Source organism: Podarcis vaucheri, assembly GCF_965113315.1.
Source record: "Podarcis vaucheri genome assembly, chromosome: 14".
Classification (NCBI taxonomy): Eukaryota; Metazoa; Chordata; class Lepidosauria; order Squamata; family Lacertidae; genus Podarcis; species Podarcis vaucheri.
In genome coordinates, this window is record NC_138752.1 from 32,435,871 (window position 1) to 32,459,362 (window position 23,492).

Sequence of the window (23,492 nt, forward strand, 5' to 3'; positions counted from 1 at the left end):
TAGAGTTGGATAGGGATGCCGGATCCAAAAGAACAATGCAGCCAAAAAAGATGTGTTCAGATTAGTTATTTGCCCCAATGGCAATTTTCCGCCGTGCTCTATGCTGATGTTTTGCTGCTGCGCTGTCTGCACTGGTGGCTCAGCACACAGCTAATCTTCAGCGTGGACAACATGCACGTACCATGGCTGTTTCAAAAGCAGAGGCACAATCTTGCTGTACTCTCAGCTGGCAAGCTAGAGGCATGTCTGCACAGGAGTTTCTCCCTGGACACTCAAGTGTGCTCATTCAAGCATCCCTTCTCCCTCTCCTCGGCTCCAAGTGGCAGAACTGCGGTATTACAAGGTGGAAGAGTCCACAAAACTACGGCCAACACTACATTCCTCTCCCCCGCCCAGATTTTTGGTTGTGCCCTAAGCTGTTCCCATGCTGACATGGCCTTGGTTGGGAAACCAGTGGCCCTCCAGATGTTACTGGACTCCAAGCAGGGCCAACGACTCAGGATGATGGGGGAAGGGAAATGGATACTGTTACGCTGCCTATGTGGGGATCCACACCACATTTTTAAACCATACCTTCTTCACTTTAACAGCCATGGCTTCCCCCAAATAATCTTGGGAACTATTGTTAGTTAAGGATGCTGTGAGGGGTCTCCTAATAACCCTGGGCAGCCCCTTAACCAACTACAGTTCCTAGAATTCTTTGAGGGAAGTCATGAAGGATAAGGGAACTTTAAATGGATGCTGTGAATGTGAGGGAAATCAAGAAGGTTCGCTCCAAGCCTCACAAAGCCAGCTGGATTTTTCACAAAATGGGTTTTCAAAGCAACTGATGCATGGAGAAAATTTAAAAAAAACACCAATTAGAACAGATCCACTTTTCAATCTGAGGCAGAGGGTGCAAACATTTCCCCAGAAGTCAAAACAAGTGAGGGCAAAAAGTTGATCTGAATTTTGTCCTGACAACCTATGAAACAACCAGGTCACTCCTCTCCCAAGTTCCATGCACTCCTCAAAACAAACAAACAAACAAACAAACAAACAAACAAACAAACAAACAAACTTACTGTTACACAGTGGTTCAAATCCAGGAATACAAGAAAAATTAAACATCTTTTAAATAGCTTATAGGACATTTCCTATAAGAGCAAAGTGCTTTGTTTACACCTCCTTTTAAGACAAAAAAAAAAAAAGATCCTTAGACATGAATTATTTTTAACATAACAGAGCAATGAGAAACTTCATCTTCCTTAACTAAATCAACTTTGGAAAAGGAAAAAAAGGGGGGCAGGAAAGCGGCTGGGATTTCACTCTTTTGGCACTTTGAAGTTGTCCTTCTCTTTCCGGATGGCACCCATTGTCCGGATGGGGTCTCCTTCCCTGGCATGTTGCTGCACTGTTGGCTCCCTGCCAAAAGAAGGAAAATGGCGCATGTAGGTGACAGGAGATTACAGGCTATTTGGTTTGTTGAAAATGGAATAACTACGGCACCATCTGCTCCATTCATTTAAAGAACTGTGATCCGCTTTAAGCTGTCATGGCTTCCTCTAAGGAATCCTGGGAATGGTAGTTTGTTCAGGGTGCTGGGAACTGCAGCTCTGTGAGGAGTTTCCTAACAACTTTCCAATCCAATCACAGCTCAGTTGGAGGAGAGGAGTGCTGGCTGACAGACAAGCCATGCTGCTCAACAAACAGCTGCTCCCAGGATTCTTTGGGGGAAGCCATGATTGTTTGAAGTGGCCCTTTAAATGTATGGTGTGAATATGGTCCAAGTTATTTTGTTCAGAGAATTCCACAAGCACCTCTACCTGGGAGTAAAAAATACAATGGGTATTACCCAGCCAAGTTGTACTTAGAAAGTTCTTCCACTGAAAGAAATGGACCTAAGTTAGCCATGTCCATTAATTTCAATGGTTCTACTCCGAATATCCATACAGTTTTGGAAAACTAATAGTACCTAGAGACTGTTGCATGTGATTATGGAGACACCCAGTGTTGCATATGCACAAGACTGTTGAAAGCCACAACCAGACAACAAGTACAATGAAGGAAAATGGAGGGTCCAGGACACTTACTCTGACTTTATGGACGCAAATACCACCAGGTTGTGAAAAACTGCCTGTTTAGCTGGCTCATAAGAAGCAACTCAACACATGTATGTATGGCAAGCTTTTCTTTTGGTCTGGGGGCCGCATTGACCCTTGGCTAATCACCCAAGGGCCACATGCACACACACAGACCCTCTGCAACAGCTGGAGGAGCTTCTTGCCCTTCTGTGCTCCTCAAATGATCAAAGTAATGACTGGGATGGGGCTGTTTTGCATACTCATCAAAGCGCTGGGCTTCAACCCCCCCCCATCCCAGAGCTGTGCCTGCTTAAAAATAATGTATAATTTTCAAAAATAGACAAATATAGTACTTGGATGCAGGACATCAGCAAATTAAGATTCTCACTTTCAAAGAGACTGACCACTCCCATCAGCAAATTAAGATTCTCACTTTCAAAGAGACTGACCACTCCCATCTCACAAAACCATAGAATCATAGAATAGAATAGAATCATAGAATCATAGAGTTGGAAGAGACCACAAAGGTCATCGAGTCCAACCCCCTGCCAAGCAGGAAACACCATCAGAGCACTCCTGACATATGGTTGTCAAGCTTCTGCTTAAAGACCTCCAAAGTAGGAGACTCCACCACACTCCTTGGCAGCAAATTCCACTGTCGAACAGCTCTTACTGTCAGGAAGTTCTTCCTAATGTTTAGGTGGAATCTTCTTTCTTGTAGTTTGGATCCATTGCTCCGTGTCCGCTTCTCTGGAGCAGCAGAAAACAACCTTTCTCCCTCCTCTATGTGACATGAAAACCAATTCCACTCAAGCCATGGACCCACAGCTGCAGTTCCTCAGAATGCAGGACACCCTTCCCCACACCTTCTCCTTCCCAAAGCGTCATCCTCAAACATAAATTACCTGACTCTCATGAACGGGTTGTAGGTGAATTCTTCGCCAATGGTCGACGGGATGGTCGGCTCCCCACCATCATATTTTGCCTAGGGGAATCATAAATTGTAGAGTTGGAAGGGATCCAAAGGTTTATCAAGTCCAACCCCACTGCAAGGAGACTTCCAAAAGTGCTTTGGGATATGCCTACACCCCCTGATCCTGAATGCTCAGTTTTCATCTACTAGAAATTTTGGAAACTCCTCTGTCTGTTCAAGATGCATTTGGATATTTAAGGTATCCAACCAAATGTTGCATGATGGTGCCTGAGATCAAAGAGCAGGTGTTCATAGAATCATAGCTAAAGAATCCTTGACAGATGGCTAACTAAGCTCTTTTTAAAAACCTCCAGTGAAGGAGCATCCACCACCTTCCAATATTCCTCCAAGTTTGGATACAACTGAATGTCATTTTGAACCAAGATGACAGACTCGAACCTTTTAAAACTAGTTTTTACCTAAGTTTTTGATTATGATTCCTGAGATCAATGTGCAGGTTTTTGTCTAATTTGGATACAACTGGACGCTATTTTGAATCAAGATGGTGAAATGCATTTTTCAAAAGTGTTGTCTTTAACATAGTGATTTCATCAAAATGATCTTTTGGTTTCTTGGGATTCCCAAGTGAGGCTGGGTACAAGGCTGCTGGTGAAAAACAGCATTAAACCCCTGACCCTTTTTCTAAGGGAGGTGAAAGGAACGGAAAAACAGCTCCCGCCTTCCAGAGATCTAGCCAATGACAGCAAAGGCACTCAGGTGGCCGTCACTTTTGGAAAAAACAGTATTCCGTTTGACGAAGGCTCTGTTGACATTAGAACTTGCATTGTTTGCTCAGTGTTCAGTTACCTGCCACGCCCACCCACCTATAATGAGTCATTAGCCCTCACCCTCCCAACCCCCACAAAACCCACCCCTGCCCATTTTGGCTACAGGCCTGGACTAGCACTGCCGGAGTAAAGGAATCAAACTGGCACTGCCTGTCCCAATGGCATGGGGTGCGGAACGGAACAGAGGCTGCCCACTGACTGCGCTCCTCTCCAGGAATGAGAAGCCCATCTTGCCTTTGCCCAGGAGAGTTTTCGCTGGATCGTGCTGTTGTTGGGCTCAACATGCCGGGCAAACTTTAAGTTGTTGATGGTGTATTCGTGACCACAGTAGACTTTCTGGAAAGGAAGGAAGAAGAGGAGGAAGGCAGTTAAAAGTCACTGAAGGCCTTGAGGAAGGGCAGTAGCTCAGTGGTAGAGCATCTGCTCTGCAGGCAGAAGGTCCCTCGTTCAATCCTCAATAGGACTGGGAAAGTAGAAGGACTCAGAAGAATGCAGCTTCCTATTTAAACCAGCCATTTGTTCAGATCAGAGTCATGGGGGCTGGAACTTTTCTGTATTTTTAGGGAAAGGAACATAGCTCAGGGGTAGATCTTTGCATGCAGAAGGTCTCAGGCTCAAACCCCGACATCTCCAGGTAGGGTTGGGAATGTCCCCTGCCTGAAATCCTAGAGGGCTACTGCCAGTCAGTGTCAACAGTACTGAGCTGTATGGACCACTGGTTCTGTCTCAGTGTAAGGCAGCTTCCCACACCCCTAAGTTGCAAGACAACCGCTTTTTGTGCCTAATTCTGAGGTTTTCAGCAGACTGTCATGCTGAAGGAAGAAGATGATCCTGGTCAGGCACCTTGCTGCTTTGCTTGATGCTCACATAACTTTACTCTCAACTCTGTCCCTTTGCCAGCCAGTTGATGGAGGGGCGCCCAGCCCTTTTTCCTCTGGCGCCCAGCCACTTCCTTTGTTCCCTTAATGGTCTATTACCTAGGCTATCAGGAAGTTAGCCTGGCTATTCCAGGAATTAGAGGGGTCTTGGCATGCAGCCCACTCCCCCCCCATCTCACAACAATATATACCTGATGGCTCTGAGGTGAGCAGCGGGATTAAAACCTCTCCGGCCAGCCCAGTGCCCCAATGGGGAGGCAATTCATACTTCTCCATTGCTTTGCCTAACATGAGGGCCAGGTCTGTCTTTTAACTGTTCCCCGGGAAAAGGTTATTTTGCTTCCTGGTTGGACAATGCAAAAGCTGGGTGGGGCTACTGGATGCTCTGTTTTTTTATATCTGTTTCATTTGGATATAACTAACCCTTCTTTTGGCCTCAGGGCTGCATTCATGCTTGGCTAACCCTTGGGGTGGGGTGGCACATGACAGTGGTGGGTGTGATCACCTCACACACTCTCTTGCACAATCTCTCTCTCACACACACCAGCTGACCTGCACAGATCAGCTGAGAAACGGGATATCACCTCTGCCCCTGTGAATCAAATCATCAATCTGATGACCAGGGAGGGAAGGGGCATCATCTGTATTCCCCATCAGGGGGCTGGGCTCCCAACCTCAGCTCTGTGCCTTCTTTTTGCCAACACCACCAGAATCTGTGGGATATTTTTGGGAGGGGAATGGGAAAATGTGCTTGTTGCCGGGTAGGTCAAACCACCAAATGGGGGCTTAGCCACCCCTGGCTTATCTGTTGTTGCTTCCCACAAAATGTTTTGGGAGCTGTAGATTGGCCTGGTTGACAAGAGTCCTCCAAGAGCGAACACAGTTACCAAAGTTAATTGTCTTTAGTAGGGAACAAACACACCCGACCCAAACAGGGAGCCTTTGCGTGGTACCGTTTCTGGAGGGAGTCGCCCCAAGATCTCAATAAGGGCTCTGTACATTTCCTCGGGCGTTCCTTCAAAGAATTTCCCACAGCCTGCAACAAACAGTGTGTCACCTAGAGAAGGGAAAGAGAGAGAGGAGAATGAACACACTTTAACGATCTCACTAAAGAACCAGGAATTGGGAGCACCATGGTGGAAAAGGGTAAACCAGGAAGGAGATTCTGCTGAGGCAGAGGTGAGAAACTTCAACAGTAGGCACTAGAAGCTTGCAGTGAGTGACAAAGAATCAGCATAATGACTTGAGCCACAGCTGAGTGACCAGCAGACCCAGAACTGTGTGCGGTCTCTAAATGCTATTGAATGTGGTCCTCCATTGCTTCCTGAGGTTGCTCTCCATTCTTCCATCCTGCAAGTGTTCATCTCCTCCCTGTTCCATTTCCTCCTAAGTTTTCATGGCATATTACTGGATTAAAATAAAATGGATTTTTTTTACGGTGCTCCTGTAAGTTAATTAGATTTCCAAATGTGCCCCAAAATATGAGGACCCATAAGACCAATCTTCCTGGAGAATGGGATCTTAAAGGTGGGGTGGGGGTAGCAAAGTGACGGAGCACTCACTGTAGAGCACCCACATTTAGAAGGTCGGGAGGACGGACAGATCTGTTCAGGGTGACACTTGCAAACTGGAAAAAGGGCTATGAAGTGAGAAAATGTGTCAAGATGCAGAAGGCAGTTCTTGGATTCAAGAAGCAAAGTGGCAGATCACATGCTTTGACCAACACCTAACCAGCTGAACGTGTTTGGTTACACCCAGATGAAGGCTGTGGGGTGGCCAACACCCAACCAGACAAACGCATTGGGTGAAGCCAGATTAAGACATCAGGAGGGCAGAGGGAACATCTTCACGTAAGAAAATGGGAAGAGTCAACTCGATCAGAACAGCGGCCCATCGACTCTAGCATCTTGTTCTCACACAGTGGCCAGCCAGATACCTGTGGGAAACCTGCAAGCAGGATCAATGTCCACCTGCAATTCACAGCAGCTGGTATTCAGGGACATACTGCCTGCAGGCATGGAGGCAGAGCACAGCCATTGTGGCAAGGAACCATTAATAGCTCCATCCTTCATGACTTTGCCCAATCCTCTTTCCAAGCCATCCAAGTTGGCTGCTACTGCTGCCTCCGGTGGGAGCAAGCTCCACAGCTTAACTCTGTGCTGTGTGAAGGATTTTTCTTTCATTTGTCCTGAATCTTCCAACATTCAGCTTCATCACAAGTCCACAAATTCAAGTGTTATGACAGAAGGGGAAAAGCTTTTCTCTATCCATTTCTTCTATGCCATACAAAAGGTGAGTGAGGAGGGACATGAATTTTTTAAAGCCCCAAATGCTGCAACCGTCCCTCGTGATCATTTTGACTGCACTTATCTGAATATTTTCCAATTCTACATTATCATTTTAATAATATTTTCACAAAGGCAATCCCTGCACTCTCTTTGGGGGGTGAGTTAGGTTGCAACCCCCCCATGTTGCTCAAGCTCCTGAGGTCAAGGCAAAAGAAGTGCCCCCAAACCCTCACCTGTGAACACAGCAGGCGGCTCGGAGCTGTTTGGCTTGGTCACAAAATAGCAAATGTGTCCAGAAGTGTGGCAGGGAGTCGAGAGGCATTTCACGTTAAGAGATCCAACCTAAAAAAAGGTGGAAAAGCTCAAGTCATTGAGGGGGAAAGCAAAGGGGCAGATAAACCACAATTGCCCATCAAGGGCACGACCGCTCCGCACCAACATGGCGAATCTCAGACTGGTAACACCCACAGGGGTGAAGAGAAGCAGAGGGGTGGGGATGAGGAGGGAAGGAACCCTAAAAACTGATGCAAGCCAATGACTATGGTCTAGTATTGTGTGTTTTGAGTAGTCATGACTTGCGCCCACTTCTTGGTTGCACAGAACTCTTTGTCAGGCAAGATTGGAAGCTTGACTAATTCTCAGCTGTAAGAAGCACCCATGACAGCTGTGCGGCCTTGGTCATTCCAGCAGGAGAAAGGGTCTGACATTTTCAGCAACTCACCATGAACAGCGACTGGGGAAATCAGGCTTGCTTTGTCCACAGGGGGCAATGAACGCCTGTGTGGGAGGGCTATGAAATCACCCATTAAAGGCTGCATTAGATGTGATGTTAATCACACAAGTGGTCCTCTGCAAAGGTTTGCTTTTTCTTTAGTATTTAGCAGCTGCACCCCTTATGTCCCCCCCACCCCCGTAAATCACAGTACAGTGGAGGAGGGTCTTGCCCTTGGACCTCCACTGCAGTTTCGATCCACCTCCTTCCACAGCTACTTAGTAAATTTAAAAAAGAAAGCAAGTAGGCAAGGATCAATCAGCTGGTTAACATCACATCTAGTTTGACCTTCAGGATTGTCTTTAGCTGAGCTTTACTCAGACTAGACCCAATGAGATTAAGGGAGCTATGTTAGCCCATGTTCATTAACTTCAATGGGTCTACTCAGAGCAGGGCTAGCATCAGATACAACCCTAAGCCCCCAGCTACCAAAAACACTTGCGCAAGTAACCAGTATTTGGAGCCAGCAAGATGCGTCCATTTCCCCCGCTGGAGAGGTCTGTGATACTCAACAAAGCCTGCATCTGGGCTGGGGAACATGACATTGGACCCCAACTACCAGCAGCCCACATGGCTGAAAGTGGTGAGTGATGAGCGTTGGAGTCCAGCAAGGATTAGAGGGAAGCAGATTTCCCATCCCTGACCTACATCATTGCAAAAGTAGATCTAGTTCAAGTTATCGCTCTATCTACCCTGTAAAGCATGGGAGGCTAACCTGTGTCCCTCTAGATATTGTTGTTGGACTCCAGCTCTAACCAGCCCCAGCTAGCATGGCCAATGGTCAGGGACGATGAAGAGTCCAGCAACCTCTGGAAGACCATGGGTTAGCCACCCCTGTGATGAAGGCCACCTCTGGGCTAGTTGACATGGCAGCTTCTTAAGGAGGACAGGACCTCCTTGTTGCTTCTCCCAGATGCCCTAAACGGTCAACCACTGCTTGAGAACACCTCCTGGGCAAAAGCTGCTGGGAGGCTGTGCTGTGCATGGTTGCTGTGACATTAGCGCTTAGAGAAGGCCTTTGTTCACATGAAGTCTTTGTCAAGAGGCTGATATGGCAACAGACTGTGTGTCTTCTCATTTGCACTGTGCACATCTGCTTGTTTTATGGGCAAAACAGGGCCAAAAACAGAGGGGTGGAAACTCTGTGGCACTTCTGGTGCATCACACAACTCCCATGGGAGGCACCTGGTGCCACAGGGTGTTTGCCCCCCGTCTTCAAACAGGCCAAATGGCCGGGGAGTCACCCTGCTTAAGGAGGAAGCTTCCCCCCCCCAAACCTCTCCTTCCTCGTGATAGCTCCATGCTTGTGGCAGGCGAAAAGGGCCATTCTGAGCCAGCACTGCAACTGTGCATTATGTGTTCCTGTGCTTAAGCAAAATAGACAAACCAAACAAAAAACAGGAATTTCAGGTCAGGAAGTCCAGCTTCCACAAGCAGAGAGCTGCCACGTGCAAAGGACATTTGTGTGGGGAGGAAACGGCGACAAGAACGCAATTGCCATGCTCCAGGGCCTTCGTGCGCCTCAGTGCTCAAACGGAACACATGATTTCAGAGGATGTTTTGGGCAAACATATTTCCCCCGTTTCTTTCTTTTTACCTGAAATGACATAAGATGAGAGACTTTCTGGGTCAAGGCTCCAACCCTGCTATCTCCCCCGTACACTTGTAACCCCGGCTCCATCTTTACAAGTTTCTCATTGCCACCAGCGTGGTCCCTAGAAGGTCAAAATGGTCAGACTTTGGAGCAAAACACACAAGAGGCAGTCTCTTACAATGTGCATCAAGCAAACAGCCTGAATCCTGCTTTTCTTTAAAGTTAAGCCATTGGTCCTTTTCTTTTTTCTTTTTAAAAAAGGAACTAATGGCCTCACCCTGTAGTCCAGGGGTGGCTATGGGGGTGGGGCAATGGTCCAAGGGCCTGCATCCACCCATGGACAACCCTCTGGGGGGCTGCATGTAGGTGTGGCAAAAATAGGTGTGGGTACCACACTGGCGCACAGGACACAAACACTGTAATGTGTGTAGGGGCTGGCTCTATCACTGGGCTGAGTGTGGCAGCCAATTTGAGGTATCATGAAAGGACAGCAAATTCTTACTTTTTAATTTATCATTAGGTTGAAATTAATCAACATAACTAATATAGGTCCATTAATTGCAATGGGGCTATTATTAGTAGAACTTACTTAGACAACAGTCACTGTATTTTTTATTCCCAGGTAAAGGTGCTTGTGGAATTTTCTGGACAAAATAAAAAAATCACTCTGTACATTTAAAGGACTATGACACCACTTTAAAAAGCCATGGCTTCGCCCAATGAATTTTTAAGGGTGCTGAGAGTTGTTAGGGGGCCCCTATTCCCCTCACCAGGCTACCATTTCCAGAGTGGCTTAACAATTTCCCAGAGCAAACTACCACTCCCAGAATTCTTTGGGGGAAGCCATGGCTGTTCAAAGTGGCATCATAAGTGCTTTAAATGTATGTTATAAATGTGGCATTGGTCAGACTTGGGTATTCTACACCTTAATTTGGAAGCAGGTTGTTGGGTGTTGCCGTTTCACCTCAGGCAGCAAAATGCCTTGGCCTGGCCTGGATAGCAAGCACGACAGTGGCTTTACAGCAAGGAGCTCATCCTGTTTCACACTAGAGAAAGTTGTGAGGAACACAAAGAAAGGAGGCTCAGGGGAAGAGATAAAGGGAGATGCATCAAGGCAATTCGATTGAGAGGAGGAAGTCCTTCTTGACTTCAAAATACAATTACTAAGGCCAATGTGGTGTTAAAATTAAATGATGCCCCCTCATAGACCTTAAATTTGATTTCCAAACAAAACTGAAGCTGGTTGAAATGTTGCGTGTTGAGAGGCAATTGGGTCGCAGGGTTTTGTTGAATTAATTAAACTAAATAGTTCTAACTAGATTCTGAATGAATGTGCAATTAATGGATACTATTTTGAATTTCATTGTGTTACCATCTTCTTTAGTATGCAGTACAAACCACTATTCTGAATAATGCTTTTTATAGGGTAGGGAACACTGGGGATGTGTTTATGGGGCCATGGCCCAAAAAGGTTTCGGAACCACTAACGTATACCATGGCAGCCTCCTACAGCATGAAGCTGAACAGCATATACATCACCGAAGCACAAGACCTTTCCTTTATTTAAATCTTATAACACAAAAGGGTTACCAGTGGTGATGCGTAGTAAGGACAGTGGTCAGTTTCACTCCATGCTTTCTGACTGCATCCACAACCTACAGACACAGGAGGAAAAGGAAGGATATTTACCTTTTCACAAAATCTATTTGAGTCACAACCAGCTTTGTGGTTTAAGTGGATTCTGTGAGTCCTTAAGAGACATGTACTGCAAGGCTGGAAGGACAAATGCCCCCATACCCATCCCTTGCTGAATGGCCTGAAGATTTCACAACACTTAAAAAAATAAAATATTAAACACTTTCAACTTACCAAATCGTCAGTCCAAATAACCAATTACATTATCCCCCCCCTCACCAAGAACTTCCCTCAGCTCCCCTCTCTGATTTCTTTGCACATACTGTTCTCTGCATGTTATAAAATTGTACATATCCTTGCCTTATCTGTCATATGTTCTACTAATAAATTTATGGATGTTCAAAACCTGCCAAGGAGTCCAAATCATTTTGTTGTCTTTTTAGATAATTTGTAAAAAGTTCCCATTCATCCTTGAAGTCGCAATTTTCCTTGTCACGCAATTTATATGTCAATTTTGCCAGTTCCGCATAGCTCATCAGTTTTTCTTGCCACTATTGATTTCACAACACTTTCTACGGCTACATTCATGCCATCCATTAAAAGCACTGTTTACAGTCATGTATTTCCCCAAATAATCCTGGGAGATGTAGTTTATGAAGGGTGCCAAGAATTGCTAGGAAATCTCTTCGAAGAGCAAACAATTCACAGAATGGTTAAATGATCAACTTCCCAGGGAAATATGGGAATTGCAGCTGTGGGAGGGTGAGAGGAGAATCCTATCAGAACCCTTAGCAAATGACAAGTCCCACAATTCTTTCAAATGACTGTTGAAAGTGGTATCGTGGTGCTTTAAATGGATGGTGCAAATGTGGCCTATCTTCAAAACCATGGCTTATTATGGTCAATCTCATTTAGATGCCTATTTGGACATAAGGAGTCCCTGTAAAAGGAAATACTAGGAACACCAGCACTTTCCTTATACGGGTAGGAGAGAAGCAAATACATTTCCTTCTTTTGAGTCTGTAGTTAATGCATGTGATATTTTAAACTTGATGGTAGAAAAAACCCTCTCAAAGCCATTTACAAAAAAAGACAAAACAATAAAATTATTACTAAAAATTTATAGCAATAATTGAAAACATACCAAAAAAACCAATAGACTGAAACAAATGAAAACTCACACCAACTTTCTAAACATCTGGGTAGGCTTGTTTAAACAATGTTTTCAGCAGCTGCTAAAAAGAATACAGTGAAGGAGCCTGCTTGTTACCAATAGGCAGGAAGTTCCAAAGTATAGGTGCTGCCACACTAAACAACTGAGTTCTTACAAATGTGAAACAGTTATTATGCGGTCCTTGCAAGAGTGCCAATTCTGCCATCTGAAGTGGTCAAGTGGGCACATATTGGATAAAGTGATCTCATAGGTAAACTGGTCCCAAGTTATTAAGGAATTTATAGCCTAATAGAAAAACCTTGAATTTGTCTCGGTAACAAAACGGCAACCAGTGCAGATCTCTGAGCACAGGTGTTATACGCTGACAAGGCCTCACACCTGCCAGCAATCATGCTGCAGCAGTCTGCACTAACTGCAGCTTCCAGATCAAGCACGAGGGGAGCCCCACCTAGACCCCCACACTGACTAGCAGCAGCTTTCCAGGGTTTCCGGCAGGGGACATTCCTAACCTTCCCTGGAGATAACAAGGACCCTCTGCATACAAAGCAGGTGCTCTTAAGCAATGAGCTACGGCCCTGCCCTTTAGGAACGTAAGTAGCTGCTTCATACAGAGTTAAGAGGATTGGATCCATTTAGCTCGGCACTGTGTACACTGACCAACTCCGCAAGTGTGGATCTGATCGACTAAACTGTGTTCTCCAAAGCTTCTAAACCCAGAAAGAGCAGAGGTACCTTCTGGGGCTGCACAGGGTCAACTATCGCAGCCTCCTTGGTGTCCTCGTCGATGAGCAGGTACATGTAATTGTCTGTGAGGGCTGGGAGCAGCTCCACCTTCATGCTGGCTTGTGAGATGACCTTGGACGCTCTGCTTTCAAACTCGGTGTGGAGGAAGCTGGTGCGAAATTGCGGCAAACCTTCAGGAGATTAAGAAGAAGGACACATTTTAGGAGAGGCAGTGGGTCCAGCAGTGAAGGCTAATGTGTGTGTTGGGGGGGGGGGTGGAGCCCATGATGCTCTGGGTGGAGACTGGTCAAATATTCTGATGCACCAATGAAGGAGCAGTTTAGCTAGTGGGGGAGAGAATTTTGGGGAGGGTGACAGTTAAACCGTCAACAGAGAGGCAGGAAGGGCCTTAAGAAGCTGCTTTGCACCAAGTCTGGCCATTGGTCCATCTGGTCTTGGGGGTGGGATTACCTAGGGTGGTGCTAAGAGAAAAGGAGGCAGCAGGGGGTCCCTCCAAGCACCTTGATCACTTACCGTACTTTTCTGTCTATAGGATGCTTCCATGTATAATACTACCCCTATTTTGGGGGTCTCAAATTTAAGAAAACAGGGGGAGATTGGCAAAAGAGTTGTTGAGCTTTTTTGCGGAGGATTGCCCAGAGTTGCTGAGCTGTTTAAAGGGGGGATTGCCAAAAATCGCTCACCCGCACACATCGCTAGCAGAAGCTGCAAATCAACCACCCAACTGCCGGATCGTCAGCCAATCAACAACACCCACTGATGCACCAACCAATAACACATACAACAGCCGCTGACAGCCACAGCAGCAACCAAATAAATGTCCACCCTATGCACTACTCATGTATAAGACGCCCCACACTTTTTTGAATGATTTTGAAAGGAAAAAAAATAAGTCTTATTCACGGAAAAGTATGGTACTTACAAATGACCAGGCTGGACCCCAGAGTGAAACACCTTCCTCGCTTCATATTAGAAGTTTTACTGCTCTTATCGCTTTCAAAGCTATTTCCTTTGGTCGCAATTGTTTGTATTTATGATTCTGAGATTCACAAGTCACAAGATAGCCAATTATTGGTAACAGCTATTGATTTTGTTATAATTTAGTTGCCACACCTCTGTGGTAGGTGAAGGTCTATGCATGTGTGGTAAGTGGCTAAATTTATGCTATAAACTTTCTTCAGCCTTACACTTTCATTAGTAAATATTCTTTACTGAATATTCTTTTTTTTAGTTACAAGATTAGGTCAGAGCATATATTTATTTTTGCATATATGTATTTTTTGAATAAATATGCAGTTAATTGTTACTGTTTCATATTTTAATGTGTCGTTTTCTTCCTTAATGAGCTGTACAAATGGCTATTTTGAATAATGCTTTTTATAGGGTAGGGGGCACTGGAGGTGAACTAATGGGACCAAGGGGGCAATGGTCTCCAAAAGTTTGGGAACCGCTGCTTGAACCTGTCAGCTAAGGCCATTTCCTACATTCTGTCATACTAATGCTTCAAACTTAATGGACGATCACTTCTCCACAAAAATGCAATCTACATAAGAGCAGCCACCAAGAGGCGCAGCATCAATAGTTTGAAGTAGAAATAAATAAATGAAGCGACCTCATTTCCCAAAGTCATCCAGTTACATGCTATGCTGAGTCATCTCCAAGTCCCTTCAAAAGTGTACAGCAGTGCCTCTCAGTAAGCGGAAGAACCAGTTTGTCTCCCCACAAAGAGACTTGCTTCTCCGGTTGTAATTTTTTTAATTCACGAGAGAAACTGCCTTGCCCAATGGAAAAAAGTAATTAAATTAAACAGATACAAACAGAGAAGCTTTTCAAAAGGCTACACGCACATTATTAATATCCTTACAATAACCCTGTATGGTAGGGCAACAGCATTATTCCCATTTGGCAGATGGGAAGGAAGCAGGGCCGAGACAGAAGAGAAGGGTGGTCCACTCCAAGCGAGGGTGGGGGAACTTGTGGACTTCTCCGGATGTCGCTAGACTCCCAGTAGGCTGAGTAGGCAGCAATGCCAAAGAGGGCTGATGGGAGTTGTAGTCCAATAACCACCCTGCTTCCTTTCTCTCCCCCACCTCATAGCTGTCAACCTTCTCTTTTTTTGTGGGAAATTCCCTTATTCCAGCACCGTTTCCCACTGCTTCCTGCTGCTACCCCGGATTGTTAGATATCCTGCAGACTGTCTCCGGGACAGGTGAGGCTGCTGATCCCATTTTTTTGAGGCTGCTGATCCCTTATTTTCAAATCTGAAAGTTGACAGCTATGCTCATCTCTGCAGCCTGGCGGAATGGCTGCTGCCATCTGGCAGTCAATGGAGGGAGGAATCCTGTCTTTCCAAACCTTACCTGGAATCGCCAGGGATTGAACCTGGGACCTTCTGCATGCAAAGCAAGCGACTTACCTACTGAGCCACAGACCTCCAGATAAATGCACGTTGTTCCCTGATTCTGCCATACATTTCCCTGATTCTAGAGGGCTGCCTCGAACCTCACTATTCAGGGGTCCTCAAAGCAGCATTTAAGTTAGCAAGAGTTACTGGTCCACACAAATCTCTACAGGACTCAGTCATCAGTGACCCAGATTGCAGGTTTTTCCCTGCCTGGAAGTTTATTTATTTTATTTATGTAAGGCATTTTTACACCCTGCCCTTCTGAGCCAAAAAAAGGGCTCCCAAATCAGCATAGAAAAATCAGTACTACAACGACCCCTGATATCAGACTGAGAATATGAAAAGATATGACACACGAGGAAGAAAAGAAGAGGAAGAAGGTGGAAAGAGCAAGCTCAAGTGCAGGTCCTTAAAATTACAGCTCCTATAACACAGTTATATTATTTGGAGACAATTCTACCACAGGCTCCCATAAAACAAGGATTATTTACAAACTTGCCTTAAAGCACACAAGCAGCGCAGTGCAATGATGAACGATCTTTCCTTTCTTCCTGTGACCTGCAGGACTCTGAGTCTTCAAGCCATCACAGAGCTAGCCAAGCTCTGTCTAGAGTCTAGGAAGGCTGTTTCAACACCTACAATCTTCACAATCCAGCTGTGCAGATGGCTCAGCTAGACTGAGCTCCACCCAACCAGCATTGATTATCACTGTTTGTGTTGTCAGCAAGACTGGCTTACCACAAAGATGTACCAAGGGGTAGGGGTTGGGGGGGGGGCTATTTCCCTGGGGTATCTCCCACACTCCTAGTTATCTGTTCTAGAGAAGCTGAGTGGGGTGGTTAAGCCTTTATGAAAGTCTCAGGGAGATGGTCAATCACACGGTTGGCAAACAAGAGCAGAAACTCACGGGGCCTGGCCAGCAAATGTGAAAGTGAAAGACGCCATGGAAAAAGAAATGAAAGTGATTATTAAAAAACAAAGCATTGGGAGGGTGCATAACCAGGAGTGCGAAATGAGCTAGGATTTTTAAAGCCGTGGTTCCTTTTTTTTACAGTGGCAAGTTGAAGGGAGCTTAATAGCAACTCAGAATTTCCCTATTCACCTTGCACATTCTTTTAGCACTGGGAATGCACTGACTGGGAATACACTGGGGTTAAAGGGGAAGCAGCCTCATCCAAAGAATGGGGGCAACCCAGTCAGATGTGTGGGGTACTAATCTAATACTGATACTATACTACTACTACTTTATTAATTATAATGATTTGGTGGTGTCATCGTCACTGGAGCCTTTTCAGCGGTGGTTCCCTGGTTGTGGAATGCCCTTCCTAGTAAGGTGTGCCCATCTCCATCATTACTAACTTTCAGGAGGGATTTGAAAACATTCCCATTTACCCAGGAACTTAGCAGCTGGAGAATGCAAGTTTCTGGCAACCCTGAGAGCACCGGTTGGAAGATTGTTTTTAACTGCTTTAGATGTTTTTTAACTGTAACTTATTTTAGATGTTTTAATTGTAATACCCTGCCAGTAGTTAGGATATTGATGGCTTCTGGAATATCAAATGCATCGATTAAGTCTGATGTAAGTCAGATAGCTCGTAGCTTTGGCTGCTTCTGTGTACAACTCCACAAACTGGCTGGGGGAGTTCAATCCACATTTCAAGTTGGATTGACCCTGTCAGCTATCGCCATCACCACCTCAAAATACCCCACCGACTTGTACTCAGACTGGTGGAAAAAAACCAGATCCTTCCCTTCTAGTTTCCTAATCCCAGACTACAGGATTGTGATAATTTTCACTCTCAAAGGGAAAACTACCACAAACAGCTTGATGATGTTAAGCTGAAACTAACATGAACATCATTTGAACTCAATATTCATGGGAACTTGATTTTTTAGTGTGGCAGCACCTACACTTTGGACCTCCCTGCCTAAAGATATCAAGCTGGCACCTTCACTGTATTCTTTTTGGCCCCTGCCAAAAACATTATTGTTTAGACATGCTTACCCAGACGTTTAGAAAGTTGATGCAAGTTTTTATTTGTATTTAGTCTACTGTTATTTTAACTTTCTGGAAGTTTCAAATGGTTATTGTTAATTTTACATGTTGATAATTTTCTTGTTTTTTTTGTAAATTACTTTGAAGGGTTCTTTTTACAATCAAGTGGGTTTTGAAAACATTATTTAATAAATAATAAATATATTTTTAAAGACTTTTTGAACACAGAGACTTTGCCTCATTTTAACCAAGTCTGTCTCTTCTCTGGCGCAATTTTGCTACTGGAAGTTCACATGAACTCCTTGTTGTATCATGTATTATGTGGTCTGTGTTACAGTAAAAGAGCACACCTGCAAACACTGGCCTGCAAGCACTACAATTGGAGAATAGCCTCTACCAAAGACATCAAAGACTTTGAAGAAGCACAAACTCAGGACGAAAGGAGCTAAGAGGAAGGCATGTTTGGAAAATCCTCACTGTGATCAACTCCCATCGGGAAACCTAAGTCCCCACTGTGGAAAGGATATGTGGATCCAGAATTGGCCTCTACGGTCACTTATGGACACACTGTTAAGACAATCTTAGTCATGGAAGACAATCTTACGTCAGCTAGGATTGATTGCCAAAGAAGAAGAACAGAACACACGGGTGTGTTCCATATTCCCAGATTCAATAAAAAGGAAAATATTAGAGCTACCTTTCCATCTTACAATGGACAGCAGATTTTGTTTATCAAACTGTAAGATGATAAACGATTCCTTCCTTCAGGATACAGGCATGTGCCCCCACCCTGAGAAATAGCTCCACTATTCTACAAAGCACTTTGTAAGCATCCACTTGTCTCCTTAAACCTACTTTGCTCTTCTCCTCCATATTTAATATCTTCCAGAAGTAGAACTGAAATTAGTTTCCTTTTCAAAATACTCTTTTACGAAATTTGCTCTTGAATACAGTGGTGCCCCGCAAGACGAATGCCTCGCAAGACGGAAAACTCGCTAGACGAAAGAGTTTTCCGTTTTGGAGGTGCTTCGCAAAACGAATTTCCTATGGGCTTGCTTCGCAAGACGACAATGTCTTGCGAGTTCCTGCTGTTTTTTTCCCTCCCCCCCTTTTTCTAAGCCACTAAGCCGTTTATCAGCTGATCTGATCAGCAGATAAGCCGCTAAAAGCCGCTAAAAGCACTAATAGTGCTAATCCGCTAATCCTTCAATGGGCTTGCTTCGCAAGACGAAAAAACCTGTATTATCCAGATATTAAGTACCTGTATGGTACTTGACAACATTTAGAGGCTAACATGCAATAGACACTGTCCAATTGCAAACATGCAATAGTATGTAGAGGCCAGGAATATTTGATAGCTGGCATGTGATCATAGCATTTGAGAGATAATGTGAAATGGCATTTAATACTTCACAGATGACAGCTTCATGAGATGTCATGCATGCCCATACAATCAAGAAACACCAGACTAAGTTTTGTTTAATGTCAAAACACGATTTCAGACTTTTTGGGAGGCAAGACAGGAAAGCCCATTCAATTTCATTGCAGCTCATTTTCCCTCAGGCTTGGCAATGCCTTGTTGCAGTTTTACCCAAATCTGCTGCCCTTCAGGTGTTTTACACTACAACTCCCATCAGCCCCAGCCAAGCATGGCTGTGTTCCCATCAGCCATGGTATCCTAGTGCTTGCTGTATGGGGCTGATGGGAGTTGTAGTCCAAAACAACTGGAGGACACCTGGTTGAGAAACAAAGGTAAAGGTAAAGGGACCCCTGACCATTAGGTCCAGTCGTGGCTGGGTCTGGGGTTGCGGCGCTCATCTCGCTTTATTGACCGAGGGAGCTGGCGTACAGCTTCCGGGTCATGTGGCCAGCATGACAAAGCTGCTTCTGGCGAACCAGAGCAGTGCATGGAAACGCCGTTTACCTTCCCGCTGGAGCGGTACCTATTTATCTACTTGCACTCTGACGTGCTTTTGAACTGCTAGGTTGGCAGGAGCAGAGACTGAGAATGGGAGCTCACCCCGTTGCAGGGATTCAAACCGCTGACCTTCTGATCAGCAAGTCCTAGGCTCTGTGGATTAACCCACAGCGCCACCCAGTTGAGAAATAAGGCTGAGCTAATTCCTGTTCAACAACTCGCCTCCACCCTGTGTCTATTGAGGCTGGTAACTTAAGCCCTTGCGAGTTTGGAGGGGAATATGGCTTCAGGGGCCTTCAGCTGCTGACCGCCCCCCACCGCCAACACATTTAGCAACTTGTGGGTCAGTCACACTCAAATGTCATTGCACCAGCGACACCACTTTTGCTACGTATAATAAAATGAAAGAGAAGTTGGAAGAAAGGAGAGAGAATGTGTGTGTGTCTACACTGTATGCCAGGCACCCCCAAACTCGGCCCAGTGGCCAGGGATGATAGGAATTGTAGTCCCAAAACATCTGGAGGGCTGAGTTTGGGGATGCCTGCTGTATGCTATACACACTCCCCAAGGGGGGTTCTACTTCATCCAGGTCCCCCAGATTCTTAGTTAGAGATCTGCAGCCTCCGCACCCACAAAACAATTCCCAGCGAAAAGGAATAGCTATAAATAGATACCAGTATGCGCGCACCGTAAATATGTCCTGAGAAAGTGTGTCTATATTCCAGACTGGGTTTGGGGGGGGGGTCGGAAGAGGTTTCAGGGTCTCCTGCCTTACAGTGAAGATTAGCTTATTTTTTAACTCATCATTTAAAAGCCGAGTGTCATGCAAGAGATTTCATGCGGTTTGCAATTCGTGCTCTGCGGGCGACCAGGAGGAAAACGAGCGGCTTGGCGAGCTAGGTGTCCGCAGAGCGGAATATTCCCCCTCCAATAAAGGACACGTCCAAGAGCAGCTGCAAGAGGATCCTCACCGAAAAAGGCGCTTTTTCAATAATAACTTTTAACAAGATAACGGCGCTCCAAACCCTGCAATGTTAAGGGGAGGCGACGCTTCCTTCTGCTGCGGCTCCACTTACCCGATCGGAGCCCCAAGAACAACACGGCAGCGGCGCCGATCCTCCCTCCGCCCCCGCAGACCATGGTCCAAGGCGGAGGCTGCAACCAGGCACCCTCCGCGCCCCCTTACACAAGCAGCGGCCGGGCGATCTGTTTGGTGCAGATGCCTTCCAGCCCCTTTCCCTTTGGCCCCTGACCCGTCTCAGCCAGCCAATCGCTTCCCCGGACTCTGAGCCGGGCGGGGCGTTTATACATTTGGAGGACAGGCTGACGTCCTTGCATAAAAGGCGATACGGGAGCAGTAGAGTGGCGGCTCTTTTCCTTTAGGGATGTGTGACTGAAAGGTAAGCAGGATTGCAGCGGGCGCCTCTCAGAAAATGAGACCGCCCTTGCAGAAGTATCTGACGGCGGAGGCGGCAAAGGGTAAACGGTTGAGCTAGGCCTTGCTAGGGTATAACAACAGAAACAAGGCGTCTTTGAGCGCACGCAGAGTGCCCCTGTTTAGGGAAGTAGATCTCTCAGGTGATGAAACAAGGCTTGCCCAAACACCCAGAATATTTCAGGGCCTGGAGTCAGCCTGGCACATTTAAAATAATTAGAAAGTGCATTTGAGAAGGGGCAGAATGCACAGAATCTTAGCCAACTGTGTGGGCAGGGGGACTCGAGGGACAGATTTTTTTTTTTCTTATTGTGACTATTATACATGGGTGTAGTGAAGTGGGGACAATAAAATCAATAAAAATACATAGCAAACTGCAGTCCTGCCCCCCCCCAACAAAAGGCCTGCCGCCCCGCCCCCCCAAATAATGGCTGTTATATTTGGAGATGTTCTAGTTCTGACTACTTGCCTTGTTTAGGATCTGTGACTGACGAAACTGATGCCAGGTGACAGGAATCTGAGCTGCATAGCCATAAAACAGGGAGTCCCAAGCTTTCATCCATGTTCCTGCACTTACAATCTACTAGTGATTATTACAGTCTGGTTTGCTAAGCTTATGATGTGAATAAGCAAGTGTGCTGGTGCAGTGAGAAAATCGTGCCTGCCTTGCTCCTCCTGTTCCTTTCGTGCCATGGCTTTGTGTAATGTTTGAACCTGGGATGATGATTTGTCTCACTTCAAGCAAACCATGAACTGTAACCAATGTGTTTTTGCCAACTGCTCATGGATTGTTTGAGGGAAACACCACAAGCCTGGGTTCGGATGTCATGCTAAGCCACACCATGTCTTAGGTAGTATGTTGGGGAAGTAGCTAAGTGGCCAGGATTTTCTCACTGTGGACTGCATCCTTGCTAGTTCATGCTAAACTATAGCTTGGCTTAGTATTATGTGTGAATGAGGCTAATGCATTGTGAAAGTACAAAGAATGGGCTTGACAGCTGTACTGAGAATTTCTGGTAGCAAAAGAAGCTGAATGGGAAGGAAATGTATGAGTTTTACCCACACTTTGTTTTATTTTTCTCCCCAAGCTGAGAAGCAAGCAACCAGATTGAAGTGAAGAAATTGCGTCTGTTGCAGCAAAGGTCCAGCTGCCCTACTCAGAGCTCATTGTCCTACAGAAGTATAATTGTTGAGAGGGGGAAATGACTTCAAAGCCTTTGGCCAGGTTCTGGGAGTGGGGCAAGAACATAATCTGTGTGGGGAGGAATTATTCAGAGCATGCCAAAGAGCTGAAGAACACCCTCCCAACTGAGCCGCTCTTCTTTCTCAAGCCATCATCCGCCTATGTCAGGGAAGGCTCTCCCATCATCCAGCCCTACTACTGTAATAAGCTGCACCATGAAGTGGAACTTGGGGTGGTGATCGGGAAGAGAGCCCAGGCAGTTTCCCAGAAAACAGCAATGGACCATGTGGCAGGCTATGCCCTCTGCTTGGATATGACAGCCAGGGATACCCAAGAAGAATGCAAGAAGAAAGGGCTTCCTTGGACAATGGCCAAAGGGTTCAATACCTCCTGTCCAGTCAGTGACTTTGTGCCCAAAGAGAAAGTCCCAGATCCACACCAGTTGAAGATCTGGCTAAAGGTAAATGGGGAGATGCGGCAAGAAGGAGATACATCAGACATGATCTTCTCTATCCCCTACATCATCAGCTACATCAGTGGAATTGTCACGCTGGAAGAAGGGGATGTCATCCTAACAGGAACCCCAAAAGGGGTTTCTGTTTTGCAAGAGAATGATGAAATTGAAGCTGGGATCCAGGGGGTGCTGAGCATGCGGTTTCAAGTAGTTTGGCAGAAATGCCGGCCTTGATAGGGGATGTTTCCTTTTACCTTAAGAACAGATTCAAACTGTAGAGCACAGGGACACTAAACCATTCCTTTCCTGTGGGACAGGATACACTGGGAGTTTAGATTCTTATATAGCAACCAAGTAAAATTGGCTTTCCCCTCATTCAGGTTCTACCTTCTTCCACATTGACAGAGTGAGAGAAGGGCTGGAAGCCCATCTTGTTGGGCATTTAATATATTCACAGTGTTCAGGCATCACACTAAGCCTCAGGCTTGTACACTCTTTGCTCTCATCTTTGGGTCTGGCGCAGCAGCAAGTAGCTCACTTTCAGTTTAGATTAACTGCAGCTTGCTGTCATCCAGATCCCCCAAAACTGGTTAATCTTAACTATGATTTGTTGAACAAAGCAAACATTAGACCATAGGTTATGAAGCTGTTTTTTTTAAAACAAACAATAGTTAACATTAACATGTGGTTAAGACAACACACTAAACTATGGTTTGAAAGTGAAAGCTTCCAAATTATTGATGGACGTGCCATAGGAAGAGGGGGGAACGTGCAAGCTTATACTCACTATGGCTTATACTTGTCATTGTGTGGCCTTCTTATAAACCAAGTGTGGCCTTTCTGAAGAGCACAGTCAAAGAATGTAAGAATTATTCTTTTCTACCAGACTAGACTGCTTATATAGAGTTCAACAAATATACACATACAAAATGGAAATATGGTGAAATTTAGAATATATTTTGTAATGAAGTCTGATGCAACTGTATACTAAGGTGTAAATAAAACAAAACTTCTATCTACTTGCCTCAATAAATTTCAGACACACTGTATCATGTGGCTGTTGTCTGAAATAAAAAAACTTGGCATTTATAGTGTTCAATGTACTTAAATCTATTTTGTCTGAAATCCCACAGAACACAGTTCCTGCTTTTCATATAATATAAAATTTAAAGAAATGGGCTTGCAGAAAAAAA

General features: G+C 45.3%; 2 protein-coding genes across 5 annotated transcripts; one reads left to right on the top strand and one right to left on the bottom strand.

Annotated features, from left to right (window-relative positions):
• Positions 1-1,097: 1,097 nt before the first annotated feature.
• Positions 1,098-20,461, bottom strand: LOC309518745 (hydroxyacylglutathione hydrolase, mitochondrial). 4 transcript variants are annotated; one of them, XM_082199218.1, is made up of 9 exons: positions 20,304-20,461; positions 12,898-13,079; positions 10,947-11,011; positions 9,360-9,477; positions 7,224-7,332; positions 5,656-5,759; positions 4,059-4,160; positions 2,969-3,048; positions 1,098-1,404 (listed from the first exon to the last, which is right to left on the bottom strand). In XM_082199218.1, the coding sequence occupies exons 1-9, from the start codon at positions 20,365-20,367 to the stop codon at positions 1,305-1,307; spliced, it is 924 nt and encodes a 307-aa protein (XP_082055344.1). In that variant the 5' UTR covers positions 20,368-20,461; the 3' UTR covers positions 1,098-1,304. The 4 variants fall into 4 exon arrangements, with proteins under 4 accessions (XP_082055344.1, XP_082055346.1, XP_082055345.1 ...); XM_082199220.1 differs by lacking the exon at positions 20,304-20,461 and adding an exon at positions 15,813-15,954; XM_082199219.1 differs by lacking the exon at positions 20,304-20,461 and adding an exon at positions 13,593-13,641.
• A 63-nt stretch (positions 20,462-20,524) lies between these two features.
• On the top strand, positions 20,525-23,398 carry FAHD1 (fumarylacetoacetate hydrolase domain containing 1). The gene is made up of 2 exons (XM_082199244.1): positions 20,525-20,627; positions 21,751-23,398. The coding sequence occupies exon 2, from the start codon at positions 21,865-21,867 to the stop codon at positions 22,531-22,533; it is 669 nt and encodes a 222-aa protein (XP_082055370.1). The 5' UTR covers positions 20,525-20,627; positions 21,751-21,864; the 3' UTR covers positions 22,534-23,398.
• The last annotated feature ends 94 nt before the right edge of the window (positions 23,399-23,492 follow it).